General features: G+C 41.8%; 1 protein-coding gene across 5 annotated transcripts in view; it reads right to left on the bottom strand.

Moving 5' to 3' along the window:
• PTPRE (protein tyrosine phosphatase receptor type E) overlaps nucleotides 1–15,193 on the bottom strand; it is a 103,222-nt gene extending 88,029 nt beyond the window's left edge. For 3 of the 5 annotated variants that reach the window (XM_060274825.1, XM_060274827.1, XM_060274826.1), the window contains exon 1: nucleotides 15,001–15,193. In XM_060274825.1, coding sequence (XP_060130808.1) covers nucleotides 15,001–15,110 — 110 coding nt within the window. In that variant the 5' untranslated portion in view covers nucleotides 15,111–15,193. The remainder of the gene's footprint in view (nucleotides 1–15,000) is intronic. The other 2 variants (XM_035137334.2, XM_035137335.2) reach the window with 2 other exon arrangements.
• Between the last annotated feature and the right edge of the window lie 9,029 nt (nucleotides 15,194–24,222).

Below are 24,222 nucleotides of genomic sequence, written 5' to 3'. Positions count from 1 at the left end.
GGAAGGCATGCTTGGCAAACCCTCACCGTGATCAACTCCTGCACAGAAACCTATTTCCCCACTAAAAATTATTTTAATATGCAAGTGCTGGTTACAGATCCACTTTGTTGCATTCACATGTACACTTTGTTTCACTTTTTTATTTAAAAAAGTATGTCTACAAAATACCCATTAAAATAATGTTGCACAATAGTATCCTTCAATCATTCAATGACTTTATAAATGACCTCTCTCAATATACAGGTGCCTTTGAAAATCAGTACAAGTTTCAAAGACCAAATAAGACTACTTTCATGTCAACAGCTGAAATATAACCATCTATTCTGCCCCCCTCCGCACCCGACTGTCTTCTGAGAAAGTTCTGTGAACTCAACATGAATACTTCCTCCACACAAAATAACACAGCTGTATTCATTTATAAAACAAAAACAGCACTGTAGGAAAATATGCTGCTCTCCATTCTGGCGTGTTATCAGTCCAACAAAGGGGTAAATGTTAAAAATGGAAGGCATGCCATTTAGGGTATCCATAAAGGTCAAACACTTACTAAATTATTCTCTAACACATATGTGATATTCTAAACCTTAGCATGGTATTTTTAACTCTCACTGCAAATTAACAATGCCCATGGCAGCAAGGTGACAGGACCCTGACTTAGCCTAGGCCCCAAAGTGGGAACCTGCTAAACAGCCAAGATAAACAAACTTCAACCAGATTATCCAACAAGCATAAGAATGCCAAGTCAATGAAAATGTAATCAGCGAGGGTGCGCTTATGCAGACTTTCCCCCTCTTGTAAAGAGGTGGCTTTTAGGTCCCCTTGTGGTAGTTATCTGTGTATAGTGCTGTTTGGAATGTAGTTTAGCATACATTTGCTTCCTACACAGAGGTGAACTGTGCATAAGGAATACAGACAGTAGGTGCACAAGTATACCTCTCTCCTTAATGCCTTATGTCAGTCAGCATCTTAAAACTATTGAGAGGGGGGAAAGCCTGCTTCACAGTTACTGGAACTCAGGGTTTGGCCTGGAACATTAGGAAATCAAGCCATGTTTCTGTGCAACATTCATCTCTTGAATATCATTCAGCCTAGAGATCTTTTCTTTCACGCCATCTGAACATGCCTTTTCAACAGAATGAGGACAGGAGCCACCAGAAAGCAAGTTCAAAAAGAGTCCAAGTGGCATGTAGGACCTGTGTTGGCCCAGAACTAGCTCAGCATCCTGCTTCATTGAAGACTCTGTTAACCATAGGAGCCAATTCCTCCAAGCCCCCACAATTAAATATTTGAAGGGGCTGGGCGCCCACAAAGTTTATGGGCATTCCCATTCAAATGATGTGTGCCCCCACTGCATCATGTGATTGATTGTGCAGGGCAGGGCTTGCCTGGGCTCCCACAATATTTTATTCAAGTTGGTAGCCCTGCTGTTAACATGAGTGTGCACATGAGAGGAGAGTTAACAATTCCACTCATGCCAGGGCCTCTAAAACTGTTATTTATTCTACAATATGAAAAAACCCCTCAAACTTGCATATTAAGTTCCAGGTGAAATCACCACTATGGCAACCAGTTTAAAGTGGCCATAAAAATAAAAATAAAAGATTTGGAGGAATGTGACCTTGCAATTACACCAGCTAACCTTAGGTCTCAATGTGGCCTTTATTCCACATGCATGTACAACCACGCTATAAAAATGCAAAAGCAGTGCTTCTGCCACAATTAAATTAGTACACTATCTTAAAAGGCTTTGCCATGTTGCTTGGTTTCAAAGCTGAGTAATACATATGGGACTTACGTCTTACACTTCTCTGGTGCAAGAACTCTTCATTCTTAACAGTTAGCAACCCGTAAGACATTTAAGGGTTAATACATGTTAGTATCAACACTCATGGCTAAAATCATCTTTCAGTCTTGGGTCTTTGTATTTACAGTTCAACTAATGGAATGTTTTAGAATGATTTCATACATCAGACTTGCAGGTTTAACAAGATTTAAAATAGTGAGAGATGGAAAGATGGAAAGGACTGGTAAATTGAAAGGACTGAAGTGACAGGTGGCAAATCATCAAGGGAATTTTAAACTGAAGGACTGTCTTCCAAATGCCCTTGGTATCAATATGTGAAATTAGTTAAGATACCTTCTGAAAATTAATTATCTAACACTTGAACTAATTATAGATCTATAGATAATTGCAGGGTCATTAGAAACATAAACCTTAGGAAGATGTTACCTCATAATAGAGATGTCATTCATGCTAAGGAAGCTTAATTTCATCAGAATTTAAATTACAACCACTTTTACCTAGGATTTACAACTCAACCTGATAAATTTTCAACTAAATTAATGTCTCTTTTCTTCTAGCCCTCAGTTTGGGTTGCTTGATGCTAAGTTTCTTCCTGCAATTGCTCCAAGTCAATAAGTGTGTTGCAGCAGCAGCAGCAGCAGCAGCAAAAATAAATAAATGCTAATGCTATTCTAAGCTGCATTAAGAGAAGTACTGTGTTCTGATCAAGGGAAGGCTCTATTCTGCCTTGGTCAGACCACATCTGGAGTACTGTATCCAGTTCTGGACATCACAATTTAAGGAGGATGTTGATAAGCTGGGAAGTGTGAAAAGGTGGGCGACCAAGATGATAAAGGGTCTGGAAACCAAGGCTTATGGGGAATGGTTGAGGTAATTTGTTTAGCCTGGAAAAGAGGAGACTGAGAGGAGATATGATAGCCATTTTCAAATATCTAAAGGGCTATCATATGGAAGATGGAGCAAATGTGCTTTCTCCTGCTCTGGAGACTAGGACCCAAACCAAATGGCTTCAGAAAGTAGATTCCAAATAACATCAGGATTAACTTTCTGACAGTAAGAGCTGTTTAACAGTGGAACAGACTCCCACAAGAGGTGGTGGACTCGCCTTCCTTGGAGATTTTCAAGCAGAGGTTGGATGGCCATCTGTCAAGTATGACAAAACGAGTCTTTATTAAAGAACAGAAATGCAAGGGATAATTTTTATGTATATATAATATTACTCAGTAGTTATAAAACCAACTCTTCACTGCATGGATAATAACTGTAATGATTTTACTCATTTATAAGCAATGTATCATATTTCCCTGTCTGACAGAAGTTCTGCCTCCAATATTTCCATGACAACTCATTCCAACTTAGCCATTTCATATTCTTTACAGCATGCATTCAACTGGATAGTGCCGATGCTGTTTTGCTTTCTCATTTACGGTAATTATTGAAGTCAACTTTATGAGCCAAGGGTGGGGGAGGGAGTCCACTAGCACATGCAGCTGGCATTACCCTATTCCACCATCCCATATATTTAATGCAAAACTGGAATGAGATCTGTGCTTAGTGAGGTTTTCCAGAGCCACATCAGGTTTTGCTTTCTAGGACACATTTATGCAATAGCATGAAATGGTGTCTCTATGTTCCGTCATTAGGGTGGGACTGTTGATTGTGTTAGAGCCAAGCACTAGGATACATAAGTGCTGCCTGTGCCAACACGGTGCCCTCCAGATGTGCTGGTAGAGGAGGATGGGAGTTGTAGCTCAAAGCATTTGGAAGGCACCATGTTCGTGAAGGTTGCTGTAGAGCAGGCATCCCCAAACTGCGGCCCTCCAGATGTTTTGGCCTACAACTCCCATGATCCCTAGCTAACAGGACCAGTGGTCAGGGATGATGGGAATTGTAGTCCAAAACATCTGGAGGGCCAAAGTTTGGGGGTGCCTGCTGTAGAGCAACACAGCTAGCCAGAATACAACAGAATAAAAGCCTTAGCTATAGTGGAGGCGAAGTGGGCCATTCAACAAGGTTTTTAAAATGTTATTTCTAAAATAAATTACACTCACCTAAGGTGGCTTACGATTTAAATGCAATTAAAATCTGAGAGCAGAGAGCAAAAACATAGCAATATTAAACAAAGGATCCAGCTCATTAAAATGAAAACAGAATGTTCAGGGGGAAACGACCAAAAGCCTGACAAAACATAATAATAAGGGGGGGGGGGCTGAATCATTCTGAGGATGGAGTTTCTGATTCTTCAAGTGGACTGCAACTTCATCCAGAGCAGCGTGCTCATAAACCCCGATTAACTTCCCTACAGAGCAACACAATCACTGATGGTCTTGTTGAACCCCAGGTTGTTATCCACATCTGGTGCTGCAACTAGAACATTCTTCAGGTGCTTCTTTATACAATTTTGCTCCACAGATGAGCTTATTTACTCAAAGTATTGACACACAGAAACACTAGAAGAAATTATTTGATTCAGTTTCTTGTTACTTCCTCTGCCACCTCAAAAAAAGAGAAGTTATTGCCAAGCACACTTAAGACCTGTTGTTTCAAGAACTTGCAACAGAAGCAAACAAAAGTACAACCACACCAATAACAATGGAAGACAAGAGCTCTGATGTTTTATTTAACTCTCTGCACAGCTCTGATTTCATTGTACCAGCAACCCGTTTTAGGTGTGACCGATATTTATGCGATTGCGCACATATGCACAGCGCTGAAGCTGGAAGTCCCCCAGAAATGTCATAAAAGACACCACTTCTTCTGAGTAGACACGGATAGGATTACACCATACTGTTAAACCACTGCAAAAACCTTACCAAACAGGGAATAGGATTATGCTGTGGATAATGAGCAGGACGGGCATAAAATTCGATATAGGACTGAAGATTAATATAGTAGCTGGGGACTCAATGAATCCTCAAGTCCATAGAAACAAACATATGCAAGTGTTTACCAGGAAAAAGTATTCAGGATTCAAAGTACAGAAAATGCTCTGAATATCCCAGCTCTTGTTTATACAATTTTATGCAAACCTAAAATTTTCTGGATAAACATAAGCAATATTTTGTGGGAAACATCTGGCAAATCATATTTAAATAGGAGGCATTGCTAATTAGCTGCTTAAAATCAAACCAAGGTTTGTTATTTATGAAACATCTGTTAGTATCTTTTCATGCATCTTCATGCTTGACCATTTTTGTCAAAATATGGCTGGGGTATTTTTTTAAAAAATAAATAAATAGAATGCACACAGGAAGCATGAACTACCTCTGTTTGCCTTTAGGGTGGAAAGATCTCTCACCTTATTTACTTTATTCACGCCCCAAGTACAGTTTGTTATTACTGCTAGAGCATGTCAGCCAACCTCTACACCAAATGCAAAAGCCGATTAACTTACTTCAATACTAGAAATCTCAAAAGTAAAAGTACAAGGATAGTCAAGGTAAGGTGCAGCTGAACCTTGAAGTTAAGGGCTAAAAATATCATAGGCTGCAGAATTTGCAAAGGCCAGCAGCAACACCTTGTTACTAAGGAGCTGTACTAAGCTATATTGAGCGCTTTCAGCAAGAACAAGGAAAAGGGGAAAAAAGCTAATTGCAGAAAATTCAATCAAGTAATACTGTCTTTCTTAATACTAGTAGTATTTTTGGAGGTACTGGACTGGGTGGACAGATAAACCATATGTTTTCTGTAGTCATAAAATCATAGAATTGTTGAGTTGGAAGGGACCACAAGGGTCATCTAGTCCAGCCCCCTGCAATGCAGGAATCTTTCGCTCAACATGGGGCTTGAACCCATGGCCCTGAGCTTAAGAGTTTCATGCTCTACCAACTGAGCTGGTAAATGTAAGCTTCCCCAGTAGGAGGAACAGATCTCCACCACAGATGTCCATTTTGTATTGTTTTTAAACTCATCATTTGTTTTCTGAGTGGCTTTTCTTATGCTGCTTTTCTTATATTTTGCCCATTGCATAGGGACATACGTGGAAGGCTGATACAGTAATAGGCAACTACACTTACTTGCCATGTGACCTACCTCTGACAATCTCCTGATTTGTGTGTGGAAGCTATGGAAAAGCAATAGAATGTTTTCATTTTTACCCCGCCCTTTCTCCAAAGAACACCGTAACCTTGCAATAACCCTTAAAAATGGAAAGTTAGGCTGAAAGACAGCAACATCATAGCTGAGCAGGAGCTGAACCCTGTCTTCTACATCTAAGTTCAACATTCTAGTTACTGCACCATAGAGGGACCCACATGCCTATAGCAATACAGCAGTATTGCGATATTTACATTATTATTATTATTATTAAAATAATAGATTAAATCAGTCTAAAATCAGCAAATAAATAAACTAGCAAGTGCAAAAACAGTATAATTTTTGTTTAACTGATAAGAACAGTTACTACGCTTGATCTTAGACAAAAGGCCAGAATTCCTAGATAATTCTGACTTAAAACAATTACCTTCTTAAAAAGGAACCCATACATCAGCATATCTGAACTATGTAAAAATACAGCTTTTTATAGTGCAATAAGCAACACCATTCATAGTTACAAAGGAAAGTTAATGTTTCTGCCCTCTTTAAAGTCTGAAATGCATTCCTCTTAGAACATAAGGGAAACATCATTTGTTAAGAAAATCAATAAAGACTGTATACTGTAGTTCATCTAGATGATGAATTCTCAGGATACATGGTCTAATTTTTCAGAGATGCTGTCCTTTCTGCTTTCTGTAGGAGGTACGGATGTTCAGTATCTGTGTCAGGTCAATGGAATATTTTTGTGGCATCACAGAGTGTGAGAAGGACGGTACAATCACATCAGGATTCCTCCTAAGGTGGATGAAGCTAGAAACGCTGTGCAGAGAGTTAAATAAAACATCAGACACAATAACCCAATTTCTGTTTTCATTAGAAGTGAAAAGAAAAGTTTACTTGAAACATTCTGATAATTACTAGTACTGTATATGGTGACATTTGGTATTTTTAAATAAATACAATCCTAATGTTAATTTCACGAAGAGTCGGACACGACTAAATGACTAAACAACAACAAATGTTAATTTCATCTGGCCTAGAAATATTGCGCACAGTTGGGTCCAGAAGAATTACACCCAAACCTGACCTATCAGAGACAACAGTATAGTGAGTATAGAGAAGCCGCAAGAATAGTGAAGGTTGCCATACCTGTGAATCCCAACTCCTCCACTATTACAGACTGTTTCAGGCTCATGTATGCTGTCGGTATTGCATTAGCCCTGCCCTCTACCGAAAGCCAATAAAGTGATTGTTCAAATAAACAAAACCATATACATATGTACATCTAGAAAAACAAAATAAAAAATTTTCTTCCAGCAGCACCTTAGAGACCAACTAAGTTTGTCATAGGTATGAGCTTTCGTGTGCATGCACACTTCTTCAGATACACTTCTGAAGAAGTGTGCATGCACACGAAAGCTCATACCTATGACAAACTTAGTTGGTCTCTAAGGTGCTGCTGGAAGAAATTTTTTTATTTTGTTTCGACTACGTCAGACCAACATGGCTACCTACCTGTAACTAGAAAAACAAAATAGTCATAACAATATGCTGTGAACAGTTCAAAACAACATATCTGCTACAGTGTGCAAAATGGTAGGCTATGAACTACAGAGTGCCCTTTTGCATAATCTTATACATGTTTACTCAGAAGTAGGTGGTATTTAGTTCACGGGGGTTTATTCCCAGGTAAGTGCATACATAAAATTGCAGTTGTGATGTTCAAGCATCCAACCACAACCTTAGATCTTTTAACTTCTAGATAAGACACTGGGGAATTATCTGAATCTGAAGAGTGATAATGCTAGCAAATCACACTAGCAACGTTTTACCACATTCCTCAAATGCAAAAACAGGGGAAATATTTTACCACAAACAAGTATCAGAAAATAAGGACTCGTAACTAACAATCAGGACGAGGTGGTACCACAAAGAAGGCCTTTTTAAAGAAGCTCCAAGGAAGTCTATCTTCAGAGTCAAGAATCAGGCAGGTGTACTGAAGCCTTAATAGACAGCAACCTTTAGTGCAACTACAACACAGCCTAATATTGCTGAGTCAAAGAAGGAAAGACAGAAAGATTCCACAGGGAAAGGAAGTGAGTTTCTTAAAAATACACTCTTTAAATATTAAAAAAAAATGATTGCTTGTCTTCCTTTAATTTGCATTTTAGCACAGCAGTAGATGCTAACAGGATTTATTTTTTGTTTTGTTTTTTAGTATGAACAAGTTTGCAGTGTTTACAATTTTGTTGATACTGTTGTTTACTGGCAAACTTTATCAGTAGACTGCAAACGTCTAGGGCTTCTGACCACCAAACCCTGTCATTCATATAATAGAGTTGGAAGGGGACTTGTTGTAGATCAATCAAACACAGGAAATCCTGAGCTAAATAATCCCAATATCAGACTGTCTAGCATCTGCATGAAGACCTTCAGCAAGTGATTGATTTCCTCCCCTGGGTAATTGGTAAGAGCAGTTCAGTAGTAGAGTCATTCAAAAGCTTATCTTAATGTTCAGCCTATAATGTTAAATTCTAGGAATAAAATCACCATAACATTTAAATCTGTTTCATGTTCTTTCCTGTGCAGAACACATTATAAAAGTGATAAGATGTTACAGCAAATAATATTTATTTTAAAATCAGTTAATTTACAATTTTACATAGTGAATAAGTAGCAATCAAACTCATCACTCCAGGGTCTAGTTAGTATATGAAGCCTGACCCAGAGAAAAAAATCAGTTTAAATAATACGTGTTATTCAGACAAAACAGCAATTACCACACTAAAAGGAGCTTAGCAATTATACTCCTATTGCAAACGGAATGTAAAATGAAGTGCTTTGAATAGCATATTCTTTTCCGAGGCTTTAGACTAAAAGGACAACTAACTTCAGCCTAGGCTGCAAAATAAATAAATATATTTTTAAAAATCAATAACAGAATTGTGACCAAAGAACAATGCCATGACCACCACAAAATGAAATCTTTCACATTTAGCTACAATTTCCACTCAAAAGGTCCTTTGTGTGCTAGAACAACAAGAAACAAGTGGATGTAATCGCCATATTCCCCACAGGCCATATTTTACACTCAGTACAAGAATCTGTAAATAAGCAAACCATCTTATGTCAATATGTAACCCGTGTGGGCAAGTAATTGAAGAGACCTACATAAAATACTTATGCACAATGGGTAGCAATTTCCTCCCAAAGCATACTCCTTTGAGCAACACCTATCTGCACTAAAGTAGATGTGACATTAAATTTGTCTTTGCATTTATGCTTTTAAAGAACAAATACCATTTGGATCACAGAAGGTAGGTAGAGGAAAATTAATCCTTTCCTCTGCTGCTGCTACCTGAGGATTTTAACCAATTGGCTAGCAATTACATGGAGACATTTCCATACATTAACTACTATGCACATGAAGACTCCCTTCAGTTATTTGTTTAAAACACAACGTTGCTCAAGAGTAGACCCTGCCACTATAATGTTTCTCTCCACATACCCATTGTGCCCAGTTTGAACACCTGTAAAGGGCTTTAATGAACTGAACAGGTAGTGGAATGGTCTCCCTTGGAAGGTGCAGACTCTCCTGGAGGTTTTTAAGCAAAGAATGGATGACCATCTGTCAGGGATGCTTTAGTAGAAAGCAGGGGGTTGGACCAGATGGCCCTAAGTATCACTTCCAACTCTACAATTCTGTGATTCTATGTATAACTCTTGGGTTCTTTGCTGGCAAAACAACAATATGCCATTCCTCACTTGATCAATGTGTTTGTATACGCAAATGCCTGTTCCAAAAAGAAACAGGTTTCAGAAATGATAAATAAATTAATTCGATTAATAATGCTGTTTTAGTCAACTAAGATAATCCATTTTTAGAAGACAGAACTATAGCTGCTCACAATCATGCAGTAGAACCTCACATCCTAGATGCCTTGTGGTTTGTGGTTTTTCTTTTCTTTTCTTCAATCTGTAACCCATTGGACTATATCAGGCATAGGCAACCTTGGCTCTCCAGATGTTTTGGAACTACAACTCCCATGATCCCTGACCACTGGCCCTGTTAGCTAGGGAAAACATCTGGAGAGCCAAGGTTGCCTATGCCTGGACTATATCCATCACCACTTCCAAGAGTCCCTCCATCCCCCAAGAGATTTTCAAAGGATGAAGGGTCTGCAAAACAAGGAAAGCCCTGCCCATTAAAACAAATTCCATTCCTTTCGCAGAAGACTATTAGGATCCAAGCAACTGGCACAAATTCAGCTAATTGGTCTCACTATTCGTGGAAGCCCATCCAAGGACTACTGCTAATGCAACAGGGCTTCCCCCTCTTCTTCACTGCCACACACCCCAATTATTAACTCTGTAGGGCTGGGGGAGGGACCCTGAACAGCATGTGGGAGGAGACGGGAGATCATTCCATCAGGCAAAAAGAAACATCATAATATTGAATTCTTCCCACTATTTTTTTAACAACAAAAGCCATTGTATGGAATGCATAAAGCTCAAGGCAAACATTCAGTTTTGTCCGAATACAACATGAGCTCCCTCTTTCATTTTATGTGCTTCATTCATTCAAAATGAACAGATGTTCTAAGTCCTGAGAACTGAAAATGGGGCCTAGCCATTATAGCAGTATCACTAAGAGCCACATAAAATGACATGGGGATTTTTGATCTCTTATCTACAATAAGCCCTGCATAATGTAAGGATCAGCCCATACATACCTAATTGCAGTCTGCGAGATGTACTGTATAATGATGCCAAAGATAGGTTGTGTGCATTTCATACCTTTAAAGCACATTCAAAGTGCATTTCCTAAACCTTAAGAGAATCCTGGGAACTGTAGTTTACCCCTCACAGAGCTATAATTCCCAACACCCATATAAAACTATAGTTCTCAGGATTCTTTGTGGGGGCGGGGTATGTGCTATGAATATATCTACTGTATCTGCAAAAAAAAACAACAACCTTTCTTCACAATCACTGCTCATTTCTAGCAGCTTAGTTCTCCTGACTTCAACACTATCACACAAATTTCATATCTGCAACCTGGACCTGCAGTATTTTTAAAATGGTTCTTAATTCAAGTCAATATACCTTGGCTTTAAATAGCAATATTGATGTTGCCATTCCTATACACACTTGCCTGGAGTAAACCAAGCTATACAAGATCCTCTCTACTCTGCCTCTCTGCCAAACCCCAGGAGCATCTTTAAACTCACCACTGGACTTTAAACCTAAGGCTTGGTTCAGGGTCTATGCCTGTGGTCCTGTTTCACAAATAAAGGTCTGAAATCACCTAGGGCATAGACTCCTGAGTTCAACATATTGATCCTGGGTCCACACACAATTTCAGTAGCACTTTAGCTAGCACTAAGAGAAGTAAACTTTGCAGCTCTGGCCTTCAGTGCAAACCATTTCTGTCTTCAGTAGCCATCACAATAGTCTTAACTCTGCTCCATATCTCAAGTTTAAAAAACAAATAAAGTTCTATAAACAATTAATTGATTAGGTACCACATTTTAGAGATGGAAAGGTAATATGCTGGTATAAAATTGCACATTCTTTACCTATCCTACTTTTAGTTTAGAACTCTTATTTAAGTTAGAAGAGCCATTGTGTTGCTACATATTAGCTCCCATGAAAATAAAATCCTGGACAAATCTGTGCAAACATACTATCTGGTGCACTCGATTTTGCCCTTCTACAACAGACCCATAGAGAAAAAGTAACTGGACAATATCACTGTCCGCAAAAATAAATACACATGAACTAGATTTACTCAGCAAGGGCAACATTAGCCTTAATTAAATTAATTTGTCACGTTGACATCTATACGTGTCAGTAGAGAGGGAGGGGAATCATTAAGTGCAGAGTTAAGGCAATTAAAACATCAGAAAATAATGAAATGTAAAAAAAAAAACCCCAAAACCATTTCTGTCTTCAGTAGCCATCACAATAGTCTTAACTCCGCTCCAAATCTCAAGTTTAAAAGACAAATGTAGTTCTATAAACAATTCATTGATTAAGCACCACATTTTAGAGATGGAAAGGTAATATGCTGGTATAAAATTACACATTCTTTACCTATCCTACTCTCAAATTGAAATTCATACCATGCATGGCAAGGTGTCTAGCAAAGCCAGCTACTAAGGTTCTACTTTGGACTGGACCGTCCTATCTGGGCTGAGATTACAAACACACAGTTCTCATAAATCAGGAGAAAATCTTGTTAACTTCAACTGCAGCTGCCACCATCACACATTACTGAAGACTAGAGGTGGTTCAGATTGTTTGTAGACAGAGATATTTAAGTGGCCCTAGGGATACAAGGCGGGGTGGGGGGAGTAATGTCTGACCTGATACAGCCACCGATTTGCAGAAGCAATTCATATGAGCACAGTGGCTAACAGGCATGTCAAAGCAATCACACAGATCACTACTGGGAAGTTGTGGCTATATTTGTAGATTGATTTGGTCAGATGCTACTTTCTTCACACAGTCATGACCTTAGAAACACTTGGGAAGTCATTTACAAAAAGAAGAAGTGAGAGCTAACTAATCCCCCAGTGCAGGACTGCACATTATAAGAAGCACGTGGATGCTTCTGAAAACAGTATCCCTGGTCAAGTTGTCCCATTCTGTGACATTTAGTAAACTTGCCCGATGTCCTGACATCATCACATTGTGTGTTACCTGTTCCTGCTCCACCTAACAAGCTGACAATAGCAGGGGTGGGAAAATCCACAAGGTGGTAATGTCAGGACACAGGGTAAGTTTACTACATGGTATAGAGGGAGAACGACATGTGGGTTCTGGAAATAGGTTTCGCAGGCTCCTTCTAGCTCACTGTATGACCCAAGGCTTTAGAACACTTGCTTTGAGAGTCAGTTCCTCATCTGCAATATGGAAATAATTATAAACAATTGAATCCTTAGAGGATTGCCTCCAAACTGAATTAGTAGCGCTTGGCAGTAGGTAGAGCAAGGTCTACTTTGAGAGACGGGAGTCAGAAATTCCTGGTCTCAGAAATGCATGGCTTTTGCATCTCGTTCTAGTTGGTGGATCTTGGGGTTCTAGTTCCTACAAGCCTAAGGTCTTCCCTCTCCTGACGTAAAGTGTGTTGTATACTAGAATGTTAAATAGAAACACACTTATTTGGAAGTAGGTTTGCATTAATAAGTCACAGTGGTTTCAGAGTAAACATGGATGCACTGCAGGTTCAGTGAATGGCAATTTATCCATCCACCCAGTAACATTTCACGACAAAAAATAAAGTAATAACATCTCCATAATGTCTTCTAAGGCACGATTGTCTCTTTATTACAAAGGTTGGCAGAACAGACATTATTCCTAGAAAACTGCAACAAAGCAAACCTATAAACATCCTAAATGATTCTCTCTCTGGATGACGGAAGGATGAGCAGCACTAAATTTCTGTTCCAGCGAGCACTCGCCACACCTCAAGTTTCTCAAATCCAGGCAAAAACCAAACAGTTACTTGCCTGAGAAAACAAATTGTACACAATTTTAACACCTTCTGACTCAATGCCATCCAGAGGAAAAAAAAATATAACCAAAGCATATGAAGCACAAAGGCGCTCATCATAGCAGACTCCATCATTGCCATGAGCTAAGCTCCACATCATTTGCATAAGACAGCTTCTTAGTATGTAAAAGATACATAACTATGTTAATTAGTTTCAATTTAAAAAAATCCAACTGCTGGAAAGGTCGCACCAAAAACCTTACTACAGATATTTGATTACTACTTTTGATTGCTTTTTTCCCTATGTGGTCCAAGTGCAACAGATGCCATCATGACAAACATCTGATAGGATAGATGAGAAATTGCCTTTCCCTGGTTAGGTTTAATTATTATTATTATTATTATTATAGGTTTGTAGCCCTGAAAGCAAAGCACTGTATGCTTACATATTATGCAGAATCACAAAAACTTATTGCATGAGACTCGGTATCCACTGCAAATTTTCCACATCTTGAACCTGCTGTAGTGCCCTGGGTAAGCCAGGAAGCCCCCAATTCAAATCTTACCAATGTTTGCTGCAATACCAAACATACTTATTAGCGAGCACACACCACTGAACAGAGCGGTGCATGCATCTAGGTAAAGCTTGCCATGGGCTGTACTGTAAATGGCTTTAGGCCGGTCACCATTTCAACATCAGCATCATTCCAAACCAGCAGCAGTGGTCTACTTTGCAGGGCTGTGGTGCAGTTGACTTTACTAAACATACACCAAATTCTCCCAAAACTACTCCTCAAAGTGTTATATAAAATGCTCGGTGCTATTCAATGTCCCGGCTACATTTGGCACCAAGGGCTGCTTTTAAGAAGATATTTAACACAGATTTGCTGGGCTCTCTCCCTTTTCACAGGCACAGCGGCGACGACAGGCAAGAACAGCGATGGATGTGTGGCGATGTGGTGCGACCGTGTTAGAGACATTTCTTAACGTTTGGAGGGAGGCTGCAGTGAGCACACCAGGCAAACACCTTCCAAGCCACCCGTCACACCTGGCGCATGGGGGGGGGGAGCTCGGAGTTCTGATTCGCCAAATCTCTTCGCCTCCACCCCCACCCCCCACTGCGAAACCGGCTCCCCTGCGTTTCGTTCCAAGCCCAGCTGACGACTTCTCCGCCACCTGCGCGAGAGCGGCTGGGGCTCCCTCCCCTCCTCTTCCATGGCGCTCTCCATGCAAAGGGAAATGCCGTTTCCGCCTCTGACACCCCCTCCCGCCCCCGGCGGCAGCCAGCCAAAGCGAGCAGAGGCGACTGTGGGGCAGGAGACACCTCCTTTCCTCTCTCACACCCCCTCGCAACCAGGGAAGAGGGCTCCTTCTCCTTCTCCGTCGCCCAGGAGAGCCTCGGGGGCAGCCGGTGCCCCTCTGCGGCGGAGAGGAGGCGCCTGCCCGCCCGCTCCATGCCCTGGCGCAGCTCGGGACTGGGCGTGGAGGAACCGAGGAAGCAGCCCGCCTGCCCTGCTGCGTGCAAAGCCCCGGTGGCTCAGAGGCAAACCACACGCACGCACGCAAGCAAGCACACCCGCCGCCGGGACTGGCATGCCTGGAGAATGAGCAGCAGCAGCAAGGCAGCTCCGCCGGCCGCTGGCCTCGTGCCCTGCTGCCTTACCTCCGGGGAACTCGGCCAGCTCGGCTCCTGCAGGCGCGCCGGCTCCTCATGCCCTCCTCGCAGCGTCGCTGGCAGACTGAGGCGGAGGCGAGCGGGGGACGCCCTGGCATTCGCCCTGCCGCGGCTGGAGGGACCCCGCTGTCGGCCAAGCAGGAAATTTCCTGCGTTCCCTCTCCTCGCCTGCCTGCCAGCCAGCCGCTCTGCGCGCAGCTGAGGCGGCGCAAGCCGAGCGCGGGAGCCGCCTGCTGCCCGACAAGGAAAACTGCAGCTGCAGATCCTGATGGGAGCGGGAAACAGGGGCCTTTTCGTCACTCTGGAGACACGAGGCGGGAATCCCCCCCCCCGAATAAAAACCAAGGGGTAGTGGCGGCTGCTGTGGTTTACCTGGCGCAAAAGAGGACACGGCCCCTATACTTTCATTGGTGGGCAGGATAGATGCTGAAATGAAGTGAAGGAATTCTGTCCCACTTTGCTTGTGGTCACTACTTCATGTGTACAACGCCATACAGAAATTTAAAGGACATTACTTTCCCTCAGGAATTCCGGGAGCTGGCGCTTTTGGGGAGATATCATGTGCATTTTAATGTATGGTGTACGCAGCCTGCGACTTCACGTGTGATGTCCTCATTTTAAAAAGTTGGGAATGGTATGGGATTGACGGTGTGTGACTCGCCTTAAAGCAGAAAGTAATGCACTTGTAGCCGGGAACCCACATGCTAAAGATGGAGGGCATGAATAAGAGAGGAGGAGGAGGCAGAGACTGTAAAGGCAGAAACTGTAAAGAAAGATGGGGAGATTAAGGACAAAGGTCCACAATTAAATAAAACTACTGTGTTTTGCTGCATCTCCTGTAACATTGGGCTTGCTTTGCACAGCTCCAAATTCTCCATGCAGGAATTTGTAAGGAGCCAATATATAGTATGTGACAAGTGTAGATGTGGAATTTCTGCTGTAGGTACCTGTAAGGTAAAAAGGTAAAGGGATCCCTGACCATTAGGTCCAGTAGCGGATGACTGGGGTTGCGGCGCTCATCTCGTTTTACTGGCCGAGGGAGACGGTGTACAGCTTCCGGGTCATGTGGCCAGCATGACAAAGCCGCTTCTGGCGAACCAGAATAGCACACAGAAACACTGTTTACCTTCCCGCCAGAGTGGTACCTATTTATCTACTTGCACTTTGATGTGCTTTCGAACTGCTAGGTTGGCAGGAGCAGAGACCAAGCAACAGGAGCTCACCCCGTCGTGGGGATTCGAACCGCTGACTTTCTAATCAGCAAGCCCTAGGCTCAGTGGTTTAACCCACAGCGCCACCCACGTCCCATAGGTACCTGTGAGGGGGCCTCAATTTCCCACTCTGTGTTGATCAACCAAAAAATGTGAGGGTACAATTGACACCACATTAGGGAAAACCTTTTACTAGATTGTAAACAGCTCAGAAGTGCCTTCTAAAAATACAGTTTAAGCTTATAAATTTTGTGGTCAAATATTTTGCTATGTTTTGTACATACTGGATACTAGGCCTGGGGAACTTTTTCAGCCCAAGGGCCACATTCCCTTTCAAGCAACTTTCGAAGGGCCACGTGGCATTAGTGGGTTGTGCCAGAGGCAAAAGTTGGTAGATCAATGAATGAAAAATTGCCTTTGCGCAATAGGCTAGTTTCTGTATCCTCCTGAATGTATCCGCCATTCAGACAAAGCAGGAAGCATTATCATAGTTCAAGGACACACTCTGGAGGCCTAGAGGACCACATTGACACACACACACACACACACACACACACACACACACCAGGGTTTCCCCACCCTTACCACTTTATTCCTACCAGTGGAAATGGTGTATGGAATTTAGTAGCTGGCTAAAAGCCACTGAATGCTAGATGCTGGAGGACAGCAATAGGGTAGAACTGTTGACTTGACACCCTACTTGTGGTCTTTCCCAGACTCTTCTGGTTGGCCAGTAGAGGAAACAGATTGCTGAACCAGATGGAACCTTGGCGTGATCCAACAGGATTCCTCTTATGTTGAGATGAATTTGACTCTTCCACCTCTCAGGCCTGCCAGTGCAGTATCAACTATCAAAATTTCAAATTGTTTAAGGATGCAAATAGCCCTGTGCTCATGATACACCAGACCTTTGGGATCATTCATATGGGTGTGTTGACAGCCATTTAAAAAGTGTTTGGTATAAGCCCAACCTTTCAGAAGCCTATTTTAATATATTCCAAGTTCGTGCCTTAATCCTGTATAATCACTTATCATCCCTTTCAAATCTGGCTCATCCTGGAGTACACCCCATAGATAAGGTTTAAAGCAATCCTGTGTAAAATCCTGCTTCCTCATATATCTCCACCTCAAACTTTAGCAGAACTTTGCTAAATGTATGAAGCATTTGCATAGTGAAGGATATTGGGGAGGGGGGAGAGATATGTGCTTTTAAGGCACATTGGAAAAGGAAGCTCCATCTGAACTATGAAGTATAAGTAAAATAGTGCATTTGGTGCTGTATTCAATGCTAATCCTACTCAGAGTAGACCCATTGAAATTAATGGACATGATTCACTTAGGCTCATTAATTTTAATGGGTATAATTTAGTTGGATACAACCCATAGTATGTCATGAACCAAACTTCCACCCTTCAACTACTACTGGACAGGGAGGAATAGTTGAGAAACCAGGAGCTGCCTTTGTGACCGAAATAACTGTAAAAACTTTTCTTCCATATTCAGTGTGTCAGTAACAGAGCAAGCCTATACATGTCTACTCAGAAGCAAGTTCCATTGATGTCAATAGAATTTACTCCCCAACAAGTGGATAAAAGGAATACAGTATTGGAAAGGCTTTTAATTTTAGAGGACATGCATACATTTGTGGATTAGACACAAGAGTCTGTCTATTCCTTACAGGTATAATCATTTGCAAATAATGTTACTTAATTTGAAGCATTTTTCATATTTAAGCAATTTTAAAATGACACTGCTGAATATGTTCAAGAAAATCAGCACATTTTGTCTATTAGTGTATTAAATGTACAGGCTATATATCCGCTGGTTTAAAAATAAACACCATATTTATAGCATCCAAGAAAATGGTGTCTGTAAATCTGGTTGCTTCTGCAAAATGTATATTCTTTTCCTGCTCAAATATTGCTAAAGAGGTAGGGAAGTACTGAGAACTATTGATCGGCTATCCTATTTAGATATAGGATATTGAATTATTGCTATATCCTACTTCTGAGGCCTAATTTGTAATTAATATTGACTACAGGTAAAGCCCCAGTGCTTACCAAGCATCTCAGACCACTCCTGTGCTTTCTTAGCATATCAGCAGTTAGTGGCCTTCCCCACGGTGTTGGCAGGTTCCCAAATGTTGAATTTTATTTTGTTTATCTTATACAGATATATATGTACTGTGTTTTTTTCACCACGGCAAGATGACTGGGGTTCCCCAGGCAGCCTCTCATCCAAACTCTGCACTAGACCGTGACTTATTTAGCTTCAGCAACATGGTTGCATCATGTGGCCTCAGGCTATACCCTGATGCAGAAGTTTCTAAGTCCTATTTTGCTGGTTCTCCATGTTTAAAGTTTATGGAGTGCAGAAGCAGAGGGCATTTAAAGATGCAATTTTCCAACCTACATGATGCAGTTGTGCAGCCTCCAGCGTACTACCATCTGTCCTGCAATCAATTTATCAAGCCTTTTCTATGCACAGACTTGTCCCCTTTAGGTTTGAATAACATTTGAATAACATTGCTGAACCTTGCATTCACCTCAGACTTAAAAGATGCTGCTGTTCCTCAAGGAAGATTTTGCAAGGAATGATTTTTTTCTCCTTCTGTGCATATAGTAAGAACATAAATAGAGCTTAATACAGGGGTCGGCAACCTGCAGCCCATGGGCAGCAAGCGGCCCACAGGAGCAGTTTAACGAGCTGTCCCCAAACCAAGCCACCCGCTTGGCGACTCCCCACGCGCTGCGCCTAACCAGCACGGCGCACAAACTCACTTCCACAGTGCCAGAAATCGCGTCTGCGCATGCCCAGACGCAAGAAATCGCATGCACGTGATCTGGCCCATGGAAAGATCGCTGCGGGACTTGACCAGCCCAGGCAGGTAAAACCTTGCCGACCCCTGGCTTAATAGATCACTGCCCTGCCCCTGCAGATCAACAATTGGGGAGGGGGGTCCGGATTTTACTTCTTGAAATATGGCAACCCTAGTGTGTACACACTTCACTTTTCCAAGGATTACTGTTGTTGTTGGCATCTGTGGATTATGGTAGTAAAATTAATATGAGCCTTTAATAGCAGATAGAGCTAAAACAGGAAGTGAGAAAGTACGCCACTCTTCCAGCTTCCTCCTTTAGCTCTATTTACTTTTCAGGGAAGAAAAAGGTAGACAGCCTCACCACCTCATGACCAATGGGGCAGGAGTGTTCAGAGGTTTTGTGGGCCCCAGAGGAAGACCTCATGCATGCCATTACCACTACAGGTGTTTCATCGTATACCTGGTGGGGTGCAGTTACAAACAATGGTCAAGCTTACAAGTTGTTGTATACAGTACACACATCCAAATACTGAACTGTAGTCTGAGATCCTGGTGCATGGACAATTTGGAGCAGAAGAACAAAAAAAGGGGTGAAGGGTGGGGGCCGATGCTAGAGCTGAGCACGCTTGCAGCAATACACAGAACTAGCAGTTACACAAGGAATGATCACACTTCTCCCACAAAATCTTCAATCCTACTGTAGGCTTGAAAATCTTGGGACCTCTGTGTGTGTTATGGTTAACACCTGACAGCATGTCTGGCAACAACAGACATTGAGACCTACATCTTTCTGTGACACAAACTGGAAAGTGTCCAATTCATCCCCAGCAGTATTTTTCAAGGCATTCAGAAAACAGTTTTTCATGTGCAATGAGTCATGGACAGAATATGGGTTGGAGCTTTAATGACTTTTTATTGTGATGGTTGTGGGAGGAACTGAATAAACCATTTGTTGCCATGCCAGTAAAATTTTGCCGTGCCAATAAAATCTATGCAAGGTATTCCTTCCTATCCATATGTATAATATCAACACCCACACATATCCTGTGAGTAGTTGTATTTATTATGCATGTATGAAATTCTTGACTGCATCATTGGAATGCAGCAGTGTTATAGTACTTAGCATTATACTTTGCAATAAATATTCCAGAATATTTGGTTACTATCAGATAAGCTGTTTGTTTGTTCTCAACACTAAGACAGGAACCCCCAAACTTCGGCCCTCCAGATGTTTTGGACTACAATTCCCATCTTCCCCGACCACTGGTCCTGTTAGCTTGGGATCATGGGAGTTGTAGGCCAAAACATCTGGAGGGCTGCAGTTTGGGGATGCTGGTCCAAGACTATGAGCTGCAATCCAGTAAGTCTGTGGTTCAAATCTTGCCTTAGCCATGGAGTCACCAGATGGCCTTAGGCCATAGCTGCCAAGTTATCCCTTTTTTAAAGGGATTTTCCCTTATGCTGAATAGGCTTCCTCGCGAGAAAAGGGAAAACTTGGCAGCTATGCCTTAGGCAAGCCACAGTATATCAGTCTCAACCCCTATCTGGAATATGGAGCTAATAAAAGCCCTGTTCCCAGTATCGCCATGTGCACTGCCTCATTTACTTGACCTTTAATCATTTAGTGGGAACATCTGAATGGGTCTTTTAACCAAAGGGAGGAATCTACTTGCATTCAACTGATCACAGTTAGAATTTGATTGCAGACCTTCATGCTCATCACATGAAGGTCCAGAGGGGAAGATGACAGCACTGGTGACATGCGTGAAGATGTGGAGGGCAAGGATGGTGCATGCAACCTAGGCCACAGTTTACAGCTTGAGCTTCATGTGCTCTTCTGAATACCTGAAGGCTTGTGTGATTGAAGTGAACATGTCTGGGTTTTGTTTGAAATCTTGGAAGCGAAGACTCAAGTATGACGCAAGTACTCTTTGATGAGAGAACTCCAGCATAGATTTAACATAGCAAAACAAGCAGCAAAGAAAATCATTGAAACATAGGCTACAAAAGCTTTAAGATATTCCATTTCCTGTGAACTCCAAGGTACCTCACTTACCTAGCACAAAGATAGGCCACACGTTTAGTAAGTTATAATTGTTCTACTTACAAATTCTCCTTAGATCATATTCATGTACTTTTCCATACAGCAGGTTGAAAAAGTTGCACAGCACAGACAGCAAAAAGTTGCTTGGTAACAAAACAATAAAAGATCCTCAACTATTGGTACAGGAAAACACAACCTTCAGACTCCATTCTTGTCTGAAACAAAAGAGGCTGGTTAAAGCCATGCAGCTGGAGGGAGCAGCTCAGGGTTCCTCATGCATCAAATCTGCATGTACACTGAGTACTGCAAAGGGTTTGGTTGCCTATTTTCTCCCAAGGTGAGGGAAAGTGATATGGATTAAGCCTGGCAGGACAGCTTACTCTATTGCTTTAACCCCTTCATATATTAATTAGCCTCAAGCATGTTGGTTATATGAAGCTGGTTACCCTACAGTTTTTACATTTTAAATAGCAGCTCTGGGGTGTGTGTAATAGAATTAAAACCAACTGCCAGCTATTTGTTGCTGAAAGGAGGCTGCTATTTTCTCCAATGGAAACTTTTATCCCAGGACGTGTAATGCTACTTTGTAAGCAAACGAGTTAAAGGATGACGGGAGTTGTCACAGCTCTGCAGTCCCTGTCCTGACTGGGCTCCCCTATGGATGCTGGTTCAACTTTTAAAACTAGTCATATTAATTGCAATCACACAATTGACAACTAGTTAATAACTGACCTAGCTTTCATGGTTGATTTCAGTAGGTTTTAAAACTTGTCTAATGCTATGGTCAATTAGTATTGCGTAGACAGGTGGAGTCCCCCAAACCCCAGGCGACACCCTGAGCAGAATAATGACGCAAGACAACGTGCTATGGGATTCAAATTGGCCACAACTTTATTAAGATTCAGACGTAGGGAAACCTTGGCTCAGGCACTGGGTGCTATCCTCCCCAGTCCCCAGTCGGGGTTCTGGGAGGCTTCGGGGTTATCCAGAATGTATGGGGGGTTGGGCTGGCTCTGGAGAACATATGTTCAAGCAGAGAGAGCCCGCCCCCCCATTCGCCGCCGCTGGAAGGAGGAAGCGATGACACCTCTTGGCATGGTCAATGCTTCACCCCATAACCCAATCTTGTCACCGCAAAGGGGGTGAGGTCTCCGCCTCATGCCCCCCTCTCTAGGAAGATCGCCAAAAGAATTCCGCCCAAGGCTTGAAACTGCCAAAGTTGTGACGTATTGCTATGGGAAAGGCAAAACCTGCCAATGCAGGAAAATTCCTTTCCAGCCCTTCAACAGCGACCTTGACGTAGCAGCGCCTGTGTACCTGTGGGAAAAGGTTAACCTGCAAAAGAAACTTCAATGAGGGTGTGAAGGGTGGGAGCCAACTGCTGGTTGGAGGTAAGATTCAAATTCTATTGTGTGAGCTGAAAAGTCCCTCCCCTTACCTGGCCAGTCCCCTGGCAACACCTCCCCAGGCAGGATTGGACGATAAGCTGGGGTAGGCGGAGACCCCTGGCATCCTGTCTGGGAAGGCGGTGCCAGCCCCGAACTACCAGGGAGTCGCTTCATGGGATCAGGGGGCTGCGTGTGACCACGCAAAGGTCGCCCCCCCCCCTGTTTGATGTGTGGAGCGGTCATTGTGCAATTTCACTTACAGAGTATGAAGAAAGGCTTTAAAAGAGAGAGAGAGAGAGAGAGAGAGAGAGAGAGAGAGAGAGAGTGTGTCTATATTAGTTTGAATCAGCATGTGAAATTACGTGACTTATTTACTATTGTTCTGAAACTTGAAATACCACAAAAATGCTTACAAAGGAGAAAAGGTTTGGGATTGTCACGCTGGAGAGTTAGTTTCACCTGCTGCACAATTCTGGCGATTTTCATACTTAAACTGAGGGGCTAATCTCTCCCCTGCCCCCTTCTCAACAGGATCCTAATAAATTCTTGGAACAATTCATTAATTCAATTGATTCCTGCTGTGTCATCTGATGGTCGGGCTAAACATATATCAGTTTTCTCATTTAGCATAGCAGTTCGCTTTTATTCCTTTGAATAACCAAGACATTAAAATGATAGGTCAATTCCACCCCCATGTGTGAAAATTTCTAACTTTCAGCAGACTTACATTGTGACTCTATTCAGAACAGAAAAGCAGGCATGCCGACAGCAAAAAAAGGGGTTTATTCTGCTTTTCACCTGTAAGTAGTTATTTGCAGTAATTATAGTGGATGGCAATAGGATAAATCCACTAAAGTAATAATGAAACAAAGAGACTCAACTGTACTTTTCAAAGCCTATATCAAATACTATTGCTCCAAGAAGCATGTATTTTATTCTTCATGAAAAGCAGATCAAAAAAACAACAGCTGCAGTATAAAGGAAATAGTTTGATGCTATGACCAGATCTCATTTCTTGATTCAGACGTTTATATTAGACTCAAAAACATCAAAACCTGCATCATTATAATCCAAACTTTCCATTAAAACACATTATTTTCTCTTTTTTTGAAATTGGAGTTATACAAATATTCATGTACCTCTACTTTTAATATTTGTTGGATTTCCAAAACTAGGAGGGACACAATAGATGGACAAGTATATTGAAACACAGAATGGGTTTTAATGGAGATAGGCTACGATACCATCCTCTTACCACTGGGAACCATGCTTAGCTTAAAAAAAATATGCATAAAAGCTAGAGTTTTAAAAAAGTAAAAGAGAATCTCTCTGAATACTGATAGCACAGTCTTATACATGTCTAATAAAAAATGTAAGCCCCATTGAGTTCAATGGGGTTAGCCTCCAGGAAACTCTGTATAGGATTCCAGCCCAAGTTGTACACCCAGATTACTTGCACAGAGGGGGCTCTCTTTTCCAAGAGATGCAACCTACCTCACAGCCACCAGCGCTGAGATGCTTTCAGAGTACCGACAGCAGGTAAACTATACACTAAATCAACTCCAGTTCAATACTGACTTGACGTAAACTGGCAGTTTGCACAAGCCCTACGATGCAAACTTAGACGAGTGCGGAAAGACAAAGAACGGAAAAGCTCAATTCTGAGTAGTTCCTGAAGCAAATGGAACAGACAAGAGAAATGGTACCTGGCTCAAAACATACATAATAATTCCAAGTGTTAAATTT

Source organism: Zootoca vivipara, chromosome 5 (genome assembly GCF_963506605.1).
Source record: "Zootoca vivipara chromosome 5, rZooViv1.1, whole genome shotgun sequence".
Taxonomy (NCBI): Eukaryota; Metazoa; Chordata; class Lepidosauria; order Squamata; family Lacertidae; genus Zootoca; species Zootoca vivipara.
Note: the sequence above shows the minus strand (reverse complement) of the source record. Positions and strands in the feature narration are given on the sequence as shown.